This window comes from Platichthys flesus, chromosome 10, assembly GCF_949316205.1.
Source record: "Platichthys flesus chromosome 10, fPlaFle2.1, whole genome shotgun sequence".
Taxonomy (NCBI): domain Eukaryota; kingdom Metazoa; phylum Chordata; class Actinopteri; order Pleuronectiformes; family Pleuronectidae; genus Platichthys; species Platichthys flesus.
Window position 1 is genome coordinate 9,719,255 of NC_084954.1, and position 14,535 is coordinate 9,733,789.

At 39.8% G+C, this 14,535-nt stretch overlaps 2 protein-coding genes across 2 annotated transcripts; both read left to right on the top strand.

Moving 5' to 3' along the window:
- The first annotated feature begins 5,125 nt into the window (after positions 1–5,125).
- nipal3 (NIPA like domain containing 3) lies at positions 5,126–11,313 on the top strand. Its single transcript, XM_062397944.1, has 11 exons — positions 5,126–5,319; positions 5,550–5,618; positions 6,462–6,633; positions 6,810–6,869; positions 7,225–7,370; positions 8,230–8,326; positions 8,449–8,584; positions 8,785–8,873; positions 9,162–9,225; positions 9,716–9,810; positions 10,251–11,313. The coding sequence occupies exons 1-11, from the start codon at positions 5,284–5,286 to the stop codon at positions 10,433–10,435; spliced, it is 1,149 nt and encodes a 382-aa protein (XP_062253928.1). The 5' UTR covers positions 5,126–5,283; the 3' UTR covers positions 10,436–11,313.
- Positions 11,314–12,443: 1,130 nt separating this feature from the next.
- rcan3 (regulator of calcineurin 3) lies at positions 12,444–14,239 on the top strand. Its single transcript, XM_062397483.1, has 2 exons — positions 12,444–12,575; positions 13,925–14,239. Exon 2 carries the CDS (start codon positions 13,982–13,984, stop codon positions 14,237–14,239), a length of 258 nt encoding a protein of 85 aa, XP_062253467.1. The 5' UTR covers positions 12,444–12,575; positions 13,925–13,981.
- Positions 14,240–14,535: the final 296 nt, after the last annotated feature.

Sequence of the window (14,535 nt, forward strand, 5' to 3'; positions counted from 1 at the left end):
GCAGTTATTAAATACACACCACCATGCCTGTCACCAACGTTCACGCATTCCTAGGGGACGGCGCCCACGCACCACAAGGAACTGGCACGAGTGTAGGAAACCAATTATATTCTGTTGATGGTGAACCTGAAGCGATTGTAAAATGTCATCTTTGTTACGGCATGGAGACAAATTTGCATCATCTGGTTGGACAAAAAGAGTCGAGGGGGAGAGAGAGAGAAAGAAATGTAAATTATAGGAATGCGTTCGCCAGAAAAGCTAACTGTTGTAAATTTGAAGAGTCGAATGCCGGGTTTCTCAACTGGGCGCCAGAGGTGTAACATTTCAACAAACACACAAGATCTCAAAGGAAACTTCTCTGTAACCTGAAGCAAAAAAACAAATAGACACAAGAAGCCTTTGACTTGTTTTTTTTTTCTACTTCGACCTCTACCCGGCAACACGCATATGGAAGGACGGAAGGTTGTAACCTATTGGACCAGAGCTGGGATTATTAGTTGATTCGGTTTTCTGTTCAGCTGTTATTTTGGTAATCGATTATTTACTAGAAACCATTTTTTAAGCAGAAAAGTTGCAGCTTCTCAAATGAGAGTATTTGTTTAACTCTTTGGTTTGTTGGACGAACCAAGACATTTGAAGACGCTGTCACAGGCTGCTGAGATTTACTGTGATGAGAGATTAATCTGTGGATTAATCTGTGGTTTTTAGAAAGTAATGCATAGAGGAGCTTTTAACTGATTGGTCAATCTACACACACACACACACAGGTGACAGGACCTAACGCCCTAAGGAGGGGACACTCAGGACGTCTGACTCTCCTGCAATAAAACTCTTGCAGCCTCCATTGTTTTCTAGGATCACACCTAAAATAACATTAAAGTTTTTTTAACGTTGCTGTGCTGATGTTTGTCCAAAACAGATTTTGGTTTAACAAATCACTGCATTGCATCACATTAAATACATAATATATTGAGATTAGAACTAGTAATTGTGTGAACATTCTGTTTTTACTTTCACTCTCCAGCACTTTTATTTTCGTCTTTTTAAACTTGTTATTTGTTAAATGTTTCTAAATTAAATTTTCTTATCTTAAATTTGTATTTAACTCTACTCAAGTTCCAGTGTCTTTCTTCTTCTTTTATTTAGATATTTCATACATATTGCAATCCTTGATATACAATACAGAATTATCAATCACAGTATGTCATTTCCCTTTTTATATTAAATGTAATATTTTATATCATTACAGTCATTACCTGAAGTTCATAAAACAAACTACAGTACAGCTAATCAAACCAACTGTGTGACTGGGTTTATCAAAAACTAAACCGAAAGGACTTTACCACAAATTCTCATTGAACTTTAGATCAATTATTTCAAAAAGTGAAATGATAGTAAACCTTAACTGAAAACCTGAACAAATCCTATACTGTGATTATATCCTTGACACCTTAATTGTTAAGTTGATTGAAAGGTTTGCTCATCTTGGACACTCCATACGAGGCAGTGGAAAAAGCCATTTGCCTACATACCTTCACGCACCTGTTAACACCCTGAGGATGAAGCACCTGTTTAGCATCTGTACCTAACTCCCCCTCACCCCTCTCTCTCACACACACACACACACACACACACACACACGCACACACAGTCTAAGCTGTAATCAGTGTCTCTGTGATAAATATGTACGGCCACCAACACCACTTCTCATTCCAACTGGTTGTAAAGTGCTTTTAGCTGGAACAGGCGCGGCAGGCGAGAGACACTTTGTAGTTCGGAATGGGAAGTTTTATTGTGCGCTGCTAAAGAGCTGAACCGGCCCTTTACAATACATTTAATTGATTTATTGATCTGTGTATGGTACATTATACATGCAAGGTGTAACTGCAAACCATTTGAATAACATGCACAGGTGAGTCTTGGCTAGGCTTAAGACACAGGATTGTGAAGCTGACTACACTAAACTATACATGGTCTTAAAGAAGAAGAATGCATCAGTTTACGATGAAAACGGATTTAAATGTATTTTTGACTTTATCTAAAAGGGCAATTTGACCCTCTATCAGTTCATGGCTCTAAATACAAACTGTAAATAAAGATGGACGACATGACGCCTCCCCAAAAGTGAGGCCAAATCCTCTCAAACGTCCCCCTTGGTGGCTGGCTGTAGTATAGGTCATAAATTCTGCCTCCTCCGTGTTAGTTGATGGGACATGGGCCAAACTAAAAACTCAAAGTGGACGTTATCTTAAGTTTTTTGCAAATTTGGGAAATTCTGGCTTCGAAATGATTTTGTAAGTTCGTATCTGGGATATTTTGGCTTCATTTCTGGACAGCGGGAGGAAGCTGCGTCATCCATCTTTATTTACAGTCCATGGCTCTGAGCAAATAACTGACAAAGTCAAGCTCTTGCAACTCGAAAAAGAGGACACATTAAATGCCTTGTATTCCTGCCATGCCTTCAGGTTCTACAGAGTCAGATTGAAACTGAAAGGACTTAAAGTTAAATCATATACTTGCATAGGTTGATTTGAGCATGATGGGTATTCTTCCGATTGGTGTTTCACTCCCCCTGCTGGCCGGCTAATGCAATTTGAAGAGTAAAAAGTAAGTGTAATTTCAGAGTAAGTGAACAATTCTTTTTCCTGTTATCAACGTGACCGGTTCTAAATAACATGTTTTCTATTACTTCTTGAAAAAACACTTGTGAGACTTGTTCAACCATTTCAATAGTTTCATCACTGCTAATACACTTATTCATATATTTCGAAGCAGGTGCAGTGACTCATCAGTTGCTCTCGTGATCTCTACCTGTTTCAGAGACTTGGAAAGAAAACCTCTGTTGTCTTTTGGAACACTGGATCACACCCTGACCCACCTTTGTATTCTTTCCACAACTCGAGTTATAGAAACAGTGTTGCTGACGTACTGCAGCGTGTCCCTCCTCTCGGGGACAGAAAGAGAAGAAAGGTGAAGTGCGTGATGAGCTGGCGACACCGTGATCACGCACGATCACGCTTTTCTCAGGTGGAGGAGGGGTTGCCGATGTCCCTTTTAGAGATCAGCGTGATAGAATAGCTGGTGTGACACATACTTCATGGAAACGTAGTCGTGGTTGTAACGGATATGAAACAGATGGATGAAATATCATTAGGCTTGGATTTGAGTGTGGCTAATGACACCAGGGCAGAGCTCCAAATCAGATCAGGGGATTTACTGCCACTTGAGGACCAGTTAAGCCGATCGATAGCTTCCTCAGCTGCAAGTACTGGCTGACAAATGGCAGCTCAATGGCGCGGCCTGGTGTCCTTAAGTGTTACTGCAGCCTACAGTCAAATTTATGTGTTAAGAGCAGTGGTGGGAAGTAGCGAAGTAGAAATACTTCGTTACTGTACTTAAGTAGATTTTTCACATATCTGTACTTCATTGAGTACTGATTTTTCCTGATGACTTTTTACTTTTACTCACTACATTTGAACACAAATTTCTGTACTTTCTACTTGGTATATATAAAGAAGTGCAAATAGGGTATTGTTAAAAATATATTCTTACTGCTTGTATAACAGAGCAGGTCAAGGATCTCCGGGAGAAGACAAACACATTTGAAGAGTAACCAAATATACTCGAGGCGTTTAAGCTGGGCCTGCGACAGGCCTGACCTTTGGGCTGACCTTTTTGTCGGTCTGTTTCTGTATCTGTCTTACCTGCCTGCCTACCTGATAGAACCTTGCAGTCCCTTTGTACTCAGGATCTTTGGTTGTATCTGAACTGACCAGCCTGTCAGCACTCTCGGTTTTGTGGCCAATTTAGGTTTTGAACATTTCCTTCGTAAACTCCTGATTGTGTAAATAAAATTCCATACATGCACTTATCTCCCTACGTTTGTGTTCCTGCCTCGTTCCACTGAACATATCAGAATATGGATTGAATTTTCGAAAGGCTTGTCCGAGTAAATTCCGATGCTGCCATATGTGGAACCTACGTGTGAATCATTTAAGAACAGAAAGTCACAGGTAAAACATTTCCATTTGTTTCTTCTCTGTACTGGCGCTGTTCAGGCTGTTAACAAAAGAGAAACTATCTTATTTTGTGTGCTAGAACTTGTTTCCCTTTGTTGAGTTATCATAAGGGGCATTGTGTATCATTCCTGCTACTGATGAAAGCTCCATTGTTTAGTGATATTTACAGAATTACACTTTGTAAATATCTAAATGACATTTAGTGGTTATACTGTGGTCTATTAGTGTTCTTAGGTAGACACCTGGGGTTCCAAATTTGTAAAATTATACATTATATGTATATTGTTGTTATAATTTCAGTTTAAATAAATCCTGAAGAGAACAATTTGGGGTTGTTTTGTGTCTGTGTAGGCCTACTATAAAAAGCACTTTGCATTTAAAAATGTTGTACTTGTACTTTTACTTTTGATACTTGAGTACATTTCAACACCAGATGCTTTTGATACTTAAGTCGATTTAATATGAGCTATTTTAAGACTTTTACTCAAGTCATTCTCTGACGGGTGACTTATACTTTTACCGGAGTCACTTCCAGGTAAGATATCTGTACTTTTACTCAAGTATGGCTTTCAAGTACTTTATACACCACTGGTTAAGAGCGTTTAAACAACACTGTGACATGCTGCTTATATAATAGTATGCTTTGCAGTCCTAGAAATTTGAGAAATTGTATTTAATAGTTGGTACTTTCAAGTGTTGAGCAATCCTCATTATTATTATTATTATTTTTCAGGCACGTTAATTGGCTTTTTGTTATTATAATTATTTTTTAATTAGATTTAATTAAATTCTGCGCAACTCCTGCGTAGAAGCGGACTGCGCAACTCCTGCGCAGGATTAATTTAATTTAATTTAATTTAATTTTTTTATTAAACTGTATTAAAAGCAATCCAAACATTGGGCATCATATTTTTGTGTAGTTTCGTCAAATGTATTATTCTTCTCTCGGCTCCTTTTCATTCACGATTCTTTATTTGCATTTATATTTGTTTTGTTTGGTCGGTGAATTAAATGAACATGAGAAGACAAGTCACGTGACGCATTCGTACTGCGCGTTTGACGTCAGCGCGTAGCCCACAACAAGAGAATTCAATGCGGAAGTGAGAGTGAGTCTCGACCATGGAGCGGAAGCTGCTGTGTCGCTCAGCGTAGAGACAGAAACACACGATTAAATTAGAGACAAAGACACAAAGACAATGTCCTATCGACAATATGCCTGAATGTGTGACTATTAAATATAAATGAGAAGCTGCCTCTGACCGGGATGGATATCTTCAAAAACGAGGGAGGCTCCTACACGGTGAGACAATTCACACAAAGTACTTTTTAAACCGCTGTCAGTACTTCGCTTTCACCTTTTCTGTCTTAATAAGAGTTTTTAAATGTGTTCTCACGTCTTTAAATTCAGAGTTTACTTTTGAAGCTTGGTCTTCCAGTTCAGCAGAAGCCGGTTGGATTGACTGTGAAGTACAAATACCAACACATTGAATTCAACCTGATTGGTTTTTAAAAACAGTTTTTCTTTTGCAGGATAATCTCATCGGAACCTTACTCGCTATTTTTGGAAACGTGCTCGTCAGCATCTCCTTAAGTATTCAGGTACAGCGACCCTTTCATCTATATAAAAAAACTCCCTTATATTCCTGTACAGTATGATAAACTTATCTCTTTATATGTATATACTTATACACACTCATTGTTCTCGTCATAGATGATACTGCTTTGTATTTATACCTGTTTATTTATGCAGAATATGTACATGTCTATATAGTTATACAATACTTACTTCCATGTTTATGTATATGTCAATATTTCCTTAAAATTAATTCACAAATACAGTATATATAACCTCAAGCAATCATCCTGTTTCTCTACCCATTATATTCTGTCTCTATGTATATTATGACTTTAAAAATATTACATTTTTATTTCCTGTTTTATTCTATTTTCTTGTCTACCTACTTCAGATTATCTGCCACTAGCATGGAATCAATAAAGCTAATCAATCCGATCTGAACTGATCCTATCTTATCTTAAATATACTTATTTTATGGCCTGCTGTGCTAAACATCCAAATAATGTATGCGATATTATTTCTCACATGTGGAGTAGATATTAAGCTCTACTTTTTGTGTATCATGTACCTCAATGTAAACAGCTGGAGGCTCATCGTGGGAGATTAACCCTGTTGGGCTTTGCTGTCTCTACAGTACTGTTTTCAGCCTTTAGGTGAAAACTTTATGGAGGAAATACAATCGTCACGAGTCATCACTGTCATTTTTCCATTCCTGCTGCACATCCCTTCTGTCCTTCTAATGTACACCAACTGTAAAATGTCTGCATAACCAGCCTACTATAGAGGTTTGCTTTGTTTAATCCATGTGGAGCACAGACTGTTTGCATTCTGCCAGTCACCGCTGTGTTTTACCTGAATACTTACAGAAATACAGCCACGTGACATTAGCTGGGAAGAAGGACCCGCGGACCTTCTACCGCACAAAGACCTGGTGGTGTGGGTTTGTGCTGACATGTCTCGGGGAGGGAGCAAACTTTGTCTCTTACGCCTTCGCCCCCCTGGCTCTCATCGCACCTCTTAATGCTGTGTCAGTTCTGAGTGAGTATGATTCAAACTGCAGTGCCACTGTGATGTGTTGGTGCTGAAGTTTGGAGATAAAGTCTCATTTTAATCCCAAAGCCGCTACTCACTGGAATGACCTCATTTCACTGTTCGTTTAATACACGTTGAATGGAAAATGTGTAAAATCTTGCTTTGTTCATTTATTTTTTCAGCGAGCTCCATTTTGGGGCTTATTTTTCTGCGAGAGAAATCGAAGCCAAGCGTCAATGCAAGTGAGTTCAGCCCGTGTGTGTGACTGAAGATCGCTCCGGCACTCGAATGCAAATATCATGGAAGTTGTGACATTGTATGTAAATGATTACTTAGTCTCATGGCACACTGCACACCACATTCTGTCCTCATCAGCTGGTATTGTAACTGAGATTACAAAGTTCATTTGTCTGTCTATGTACAGGACATGTTTTAAATGTGATTCTGTAAGATTTTATAGAAAAGAAAACCGTGCTGTGTCTTAAAATGGACTATTATATCTGAAATGCACTTTGTCTTATATTCCAAAATATGTATTCCTCTCTCTCGACACTGAAAAGCTGTCAAGGAGCTAAAGTGAATTGTGTCTTGTTTCAGAGCGCCATCTGCTATCCTTCCTGGGCTGCATCCTAACCATAGGAGGAACATACCTCTTTGTGACCTTTGGACCAAACTCTCATGAAAAACTCAACGCAGAGAACATTGTGAGGCACCTTGTGGGATGGCCCGTTCTCTTGTTTCTGGTAAGATGTTTTCATTCACCCGAAGAAGTTCGGCAGCGCGAGCCTCTACAAACATTTCACATTTTTTTTCCATCTATTACTCCACTGTGCTTCCGTTACAGCCCACACTCGGTAAACAAACGTCAATGTATGTCATGGCTAAATAGCTTTTTAAATATTTGAAGTCTCATAATTGGCTAAACACACATGAAAACCGCAGAATCCTTAGGCAGTTATAGTATTGTTAGAGCTATTGTTCCTGTACACCTCCCACGCCCATTGCATCCATCATTTACGTCCATTATAGAGGAAGCAATACAGGAACCCTGCAGTTCAGGTTGGGTGACTCTCCTGTTTTCTTTTCTTCTTTTTTTGATGATAAGGTTGTAACCACAGCCTGTAAATAAAGATGGATAGCACAAAACCACTGACTCTAATAATTATATAAGAATTAAGCTAAAATATCATGGATACAAGTGCCACCATCGTGTGCTCTGCGTCGGAGTGATCGTGGTGCGTAGCTTAATATCGAGGTCAAACTCAGCTGCCATTCATGCTGTTTAACCCTGTTATTATAGCATCAAACTAAACTGGGTTAAAACAACTTATTTGACAGAATTGACCAAAAGCTAAACTGGGTTTTACCGATACCACAAAGCTTCTATTTCATGTTTCTGTCCTAGAATCATTTGGTCTTTCCCCTTTTGGGCCCAAATCATGTTCCACTCTGAACAGTGACTTCTCCAGTCTTCTTCACCCATGTTATTATTCAGCATAAACTTGTGTCTCTTGACTGTTAGATGTGAACTCTCTTGCACTTCCTGTTGTGTTCATTTGAAAGTAGTTTGGTGTTTACTGTTGCTGTTTTCCTCCCTGACAGCTCCTGGAGATCATCATGTTCTCCCTGCTCCTTTACTTCTACAAACAGCGCAGCGCCAACTACGTCGTTGTTATCCTGCTGCTCGTCGCCTTACTGGGTGAGTCTGCTGCATTAAAGCCCGTCCATGTCAAGCCATTACCATATTTTACCGGAATACATTTGAGAATTTGAGGTTTGGGGAAACAAGTTCGAGTTGTTTGATCTGTATTTTTTTCCCAGGCTCCATCACGGTCATCACAGTGAAGGCGGTGTCGGGCATGTTGGTGCTCACGGCCGAGGGCACCATGCAGCTTGACAACCCGATCTTCAGTGTCATGTGTGTGTGCATGGTGGCTTCAGTGGTCTTCCAGGCCAGGTGAGAAACGAATTAAGAGGCCAGAGAGGGGTTAGAATGAATGTGTGGTGGCTGCAGTGTAGTCGTGTTCATAAAGAGTGAGAGCCTACTATATAATATTGGCTTAATATTCAAGTATAATTATTAAATTTGTTTTTATCAAGGTCTTTCACTAAGTTTTCTTTTTAATAGTCTTTTTTCTGTTGTTATCGTCCTCTTAGATTTCTCTCCCAGGCTTGTAGGCTGCACGACTCTTCTCTGATTGCCAGTGTCAACTACATCCTCTCAACTTCCTTTGCTATTACAGCAGGTGAGTTGTGCGGTTGTTTGTCCGGGTTTGTGTTTGCCCACAGTTCTGACTGTGTTGACAGTTTTCCATTGTAGCCTGAATGGCACTCGGGTGCGTTCGTACAAGGCTGAGCAATCCATGCGATTGTGAAGAAAGTGCCTGTTAATCTGCATCCAAAGACCCTTTTACTACTTAATGTGGCTCAGCAGGTTCTGAGTAGTAAAAGTAGTAATATATTAAAACTATGAAGGCTCCCTCGCAATACACAACACAGAAGTCACAAGTTGTTTTCCTCACTCCTGCTTTTAGGTGCTGTGTTCTACTTTGAATTTAAGAACGAAGACGTGCTGCACATCTGCATGTTTCTGTTGGGGTGAGTTGTTCACAGAAGATACTTTGACACGTCACTGTTGAAGAATGTTTGTGAAGAAATGCCCGACAGCTGAGTTCTGTTTGACTGCCTCTTTTTCAGGCTCCTGCTGTAACACATGCTGACTCAATGTCACGCTGTCATTGCTTCTTATAGGATGCACACATACCTTGAAATGTTATATTTAGACTAGGCGTGATGTCACTTTCTGACTTCTTCATGACTAATCATATGATGTCATTGACTCTCACCTGATTATATTTGGAGATATCCTTTTTTAAATCTTGTTGACCTTCAAGAGTTAATCATGTGGAGATAAGTGAAAACAATACCTTGCTTGAATAGCTATACTGCCGCACAGGGTGATTAACATAGTAAATGGACATTTGATGAGAATATGTAAATACATACTCCGACTTATTCAAAGCTGTCGAGCTTTGTCGTCGCTTCTTTTGCTTAAAAGCTGTAACTGATCATTTTGTTCTTTGTACAGAACGGTGTTTTGTTTCCTGGGGGTCTTCCTCATCACCAAAAATAGGAAAAGGCCCAAGACCTTTGAGCCGTACGTCACTATGGATATGACTAATGGTTTGTATTAACTTCTTATATACTAACGGTTGTACAGGGATCTGTTTAAATTTACAGCTACACAGCAAGATTTCTAATCGAGAAGAACCTTTGTCTTATTCATTCACATCACAAACTGGCTGCAAGACAACAATATTATTATATATATATGTATATGTTTGTGTGCATGTGTCTGACACCTTAAACAGGAAGCGATATTAACGACTTATCTAATATTTGAATGGGTTTCCTGTGACTAAACCTACCTAATATTAATGCACGTCTATTCTACAATGTTTGTTCTATAAAATAAAGTTCATTAATAAGATCAGGGCCTATTGGGAAACAAAGAAGCGGCTATTTCTGTGAAAGTCTTATATTGTTCGATATCATCAGCCAACCTATATATTAGTTGGATTATAATTGAGCAGTCGCTGAGAATATTACTTTTCTATCTTCAGGTGTCCCGACCATTCATGACAAAGGCCCCATTAATCAGCCCGAGTTCACTGGTTCTTTCACCTACGGGGCTCTGGTCAACAACGATGGCGTGCTTCCTTCGACTCTGCCGGTCGCCAACCTGGAGCAGCCGCCAGTCGACTTCGGATCCGCATCCATTTACCCGCCTGAACTGAAGAAAGACTAGGACCAATGTTTTCTTCTTTCCCTTCACTCCAAAACACCTTCAGGGACTTTGAAGACCACGCGGGTTACAGTCAGGTCTTTTCCCAAAAATCACGAGCCCAGCATCCATCCCAGTAGGAAGTGTCCACTGGGTGTTTTTAACGTCCCCTCACCACGGGGCACTCCTCTCCCCGATCTTTCCATTTTTAAATCATTAAACCAAAACGTGACCTTAAGAAGCCTTTCCTTTTTTTCCCAAGAAGAAGACGACTGTATTTATTCCAAAAATGAAGGGAAGAAACTCGACGCTCCTGGATGTTTTAGAAACATGATGGCAGAGAGAGGGTTTCACCTTGAAGTCTACTGCCTTTTATCGTGCATGACCATTGATATTTACTCAAAAGACTCACTTCCACAACTGTTTTCTTGCAGTTTTGTTCTCATGTACTTGTTAATGAGGACATACTGGGGACCATGCAGTAATCTGTTCTTCCATTGAGGACTGTGAGGTTCCTCCCTGATTTCCAGGCTCCTACTACCTTGTAATGTAGCTGCAGGCTTTCAGAATATTTGCCAATGAACATTTAGACTTTTAACGTCTGCCTCTGTCTGTCTGTCTTAACTGAGCGGTTTTCTCTCCTCACTTTTCCTCGTTTGAGGGATTTTAATTTTCTACTTTTCTTAATGTTACCAAACAACAGGTGCAATTCTTTTAACTTATTGTATTTATTATTTTTTTCTTTTAATGTGCCTTGAAAAGTAGCTTTACACTGGACATTACTGTAAGGTGGGTCTCAACATAAACCATGTAGGTGAGTGATTCTTCACTGTGGCTGATCAGTTATTCTAACGCAACTATAACCTGTCAGTGTCTGTCTGAATAAAAATAAACACCTGAAACCTTTTGAAAAAAACAGTGATGATGCTTTTGAGAACTGAAAAGAAAACAAATGTAAGAATATGAATAATGAAAATACTGATAGTGTACAAACAGTTAACTATGTTGGTATAATAAAGTAGTCTATCGACAATGAAACGTTTGAAATTGTTTTTTTGGAAGTTAAATATTGCTAATGACAAATTTATAAATAAAAGTAAGTTTCTAATGTTGCCAAGTTAATGTTTCTACCTGGTTTGCATTGTAAATGCAGTTTGTCGATTTCAGTGTAAGAAAAAAAACAACAAAGTATTAGTGTAATACGAAAACAACACAAAAAAATAAACTTATGCTCTATGATGAAAAATTACAACTGCCTGATTAATAGGAATAACACAACATAAATGCAGATGGCCCCCCTCCCTTTTTTATTTACTCCCTTTCACAAATTAATTATACATTAACAAGAAGCAAACATAACATAAATATTACTCAATCGATTCATACTGTTTCATAACTTTTTCTTAAATTGAATAATATTTGAGCAACATTGGAAATCATCTTGAGAAATCCAGTTTCACTCCATGAACAGAAACACATCTGTTTCAATGTACTCTTGTTTGTGTACTTTTGAACTTATACTTCCTGCTCTGATCCCTGTCTTTTGATATTAATGTAAATAGCTTTTGTTGGTTTTCACGTAGGAGCACATTTCTGGCTTTATACGTGACGCCAATAATAATTTTTTTATCTTAAAGTTTCAACGCATGTCACTTGATAAATAGTCTTTTTGTTATGTTTAAAACGGGGGAACTAAACGTTAAATTTAAACCATTGTACAAACCTGAAGGAGCATGTGTGAGTGTGTGTCCAACAGGTGGATGCAGGGAACCAAGCCATGTCTGCAGAGAGGAGATGTCTCCAACCGGTTGGGATGAGTCAGCTGGTTGATCCTCACACAAGCTGATCAAACGTCCACCATCACAATGTGTCAAACTCCGCTGCTGCTATATCGCCACCAAACTCCGAGCAGCAGCAGCATCCTCCCTCCTGCTGTTGCCTGATTGGTCGGTGGCGATCTCCGGCGGGTTGTTATTGGTCACAGCTGCCGGAGTAGGCTGCATCATCATCATCATCATCATCATCATCATCAGGACAACAGACACACTACACGCATCCCAACTGCTCCATCACAACTCGTCCAAAAACAAGTCCCCTGCAGGACACCCCGATTCCCACCCACGTGCAATGGGCTGCTCGTGCTGCGTTCACTGACACAAGTGAGGTGAGTGTTTTTACATATTTTCAATCTGAGGTGGCAGCAACTTCATCCCGAGCCGCGACTGTGTGGTAAAGTCCCCCCCCCCCCCCCCCTGTGAAAACATCTAGCGTCACGAACATCTGCTTTCACATCACCGATCTGTTGTTGTTGTTGTTGTTGTGGTTGATGGTGACACGCTCGTGCAGCTTTTGTTTTCTTTTGCACGAGCCTCAAACGTCACATCACGTGTTTTCCTCGGTGGCACATTTTGATGTCACGATCATCACCGGCCATTTATGTTGTGAACATGTGGTGTGATGCTGTCGTTGCCCTCCACAACCTCTGGCTCCCCGTCTCTTTCAAAGATGTATTTTTATCTATATTTAAAATCTAGAGTGAATTTCTTCTCTATATTTGAATTTCAGCTTATTTTTATTGGATGTTAGTGTTATTCAAATATTGAGGACGTGTCATTCGACCCTGTCTACCTCTAGATGGCGCTCTATCATCAGTACATGTTTCCCATATCAGGGTCAGACTTTGCTCCACCTGTCAATATTCTTTCATGTGAAATGATTTTATAGGATCTATGGGTTTTTCCAGTAAAGCTTATGAAATTATTTGAATTAAAATATTTATTTGGTTAACGAAAGTCGAAAATGAATCTTCTGTGATGGTAGAATTGGATTTTACCGATTGGCCAAACCAAGAAATTTAGATGTGTCACCATGGGCTCTAGGAAGTTTCTACATTTTAGACGATAAACAAGTAATCAAGCAATAAAAAGTAAGTAAATAAATCACGTTTAAAAATTCGTATTTTATGCAGTGAGTGTCGAGATTATACACACTTTACTTTGAGGCAGTATATTTACAGAGAGGCACCTGTGAACGCTGGTTGACTAAACATATAATAGAATCATAAAAAAAAGAAAAAGAGTTTATTTAGGGAAACTAAATTGAACTAAACTGAATTTTTTGCCTCTTTTTGCTCCTATTCAACTTTCTCTTGATCTTTAAAGTCTGAATCTCCATCCTACCATCCCTCCAGTTTAGTGTAAATATGTTCAGTAGTTCTTTCAATATCCGATGGTTGATTTGTTGCATTTCTGGGAACTCTGTTTATTCATTCAAATACCATAAAATATACATCTGGTAGCCTAAAGATGTGCTTTTATTTGATAGTGTCCTTATATATAATTATTATACCCATATAATATGTTATATGTATTTCTTTACTCTTCCTTCCACGCCTTGCTGGCACCTCATCCTAATGTAGCAGTGTTTCACGTCCTCCTCACTTGGCATCAAACATCCAGTCGTTCTATTCACTTCATCTCCAACCTCCAACCTTCTAATCTCACCATCTTCCAGTTCCCGTCTCCCTGATCCCTGCCCCCCCGTCAGCAGTCTTATTCAACAGGCTCCAACATGCTGCGAGAGAGCTCCAAGGCGTCGAGCAACGGCTCCGAGGCCTACAGCAGCGATCCCGAGGAAGACGAGGAGGAGGAAGAGGAGGAGGAGGACATGGTGGTCGGGGAGAACGATCAGGACGGCATGGCGGACGAGCTGATGGATCTGAGCGACCTGCCCACGTCGCTATTTGTCTGCAGTGTCCACGAGAGTGTGTTTGAGGACGACGTGCACAGGGTGAGACGGAGCAAACTCACTTTCTGGGTCATAGCCTAGCTGTGTGTGTGTGTGTGTGTGTGTGTGTGTGTGTGTGTGTGTCTGTCTGTGTGTATTTGCAGTGTGTTTTCATGTTTGACTCATCCAGCTGAATGTGTCAACGCATCAAAGATTCAAAGCCCAGCAGCACGTGCATGATGTCATCCGCTGCTTTTGCTCCAGTCCAGTCATGGTCTCAAGCTGCATTACTCAAGATCAACACACACACATGCACACACACAGACACACACACACACACACACACACACACACACACACACCTGATGCTGTAATTTATTTTCCAGGGAGCGTGAATG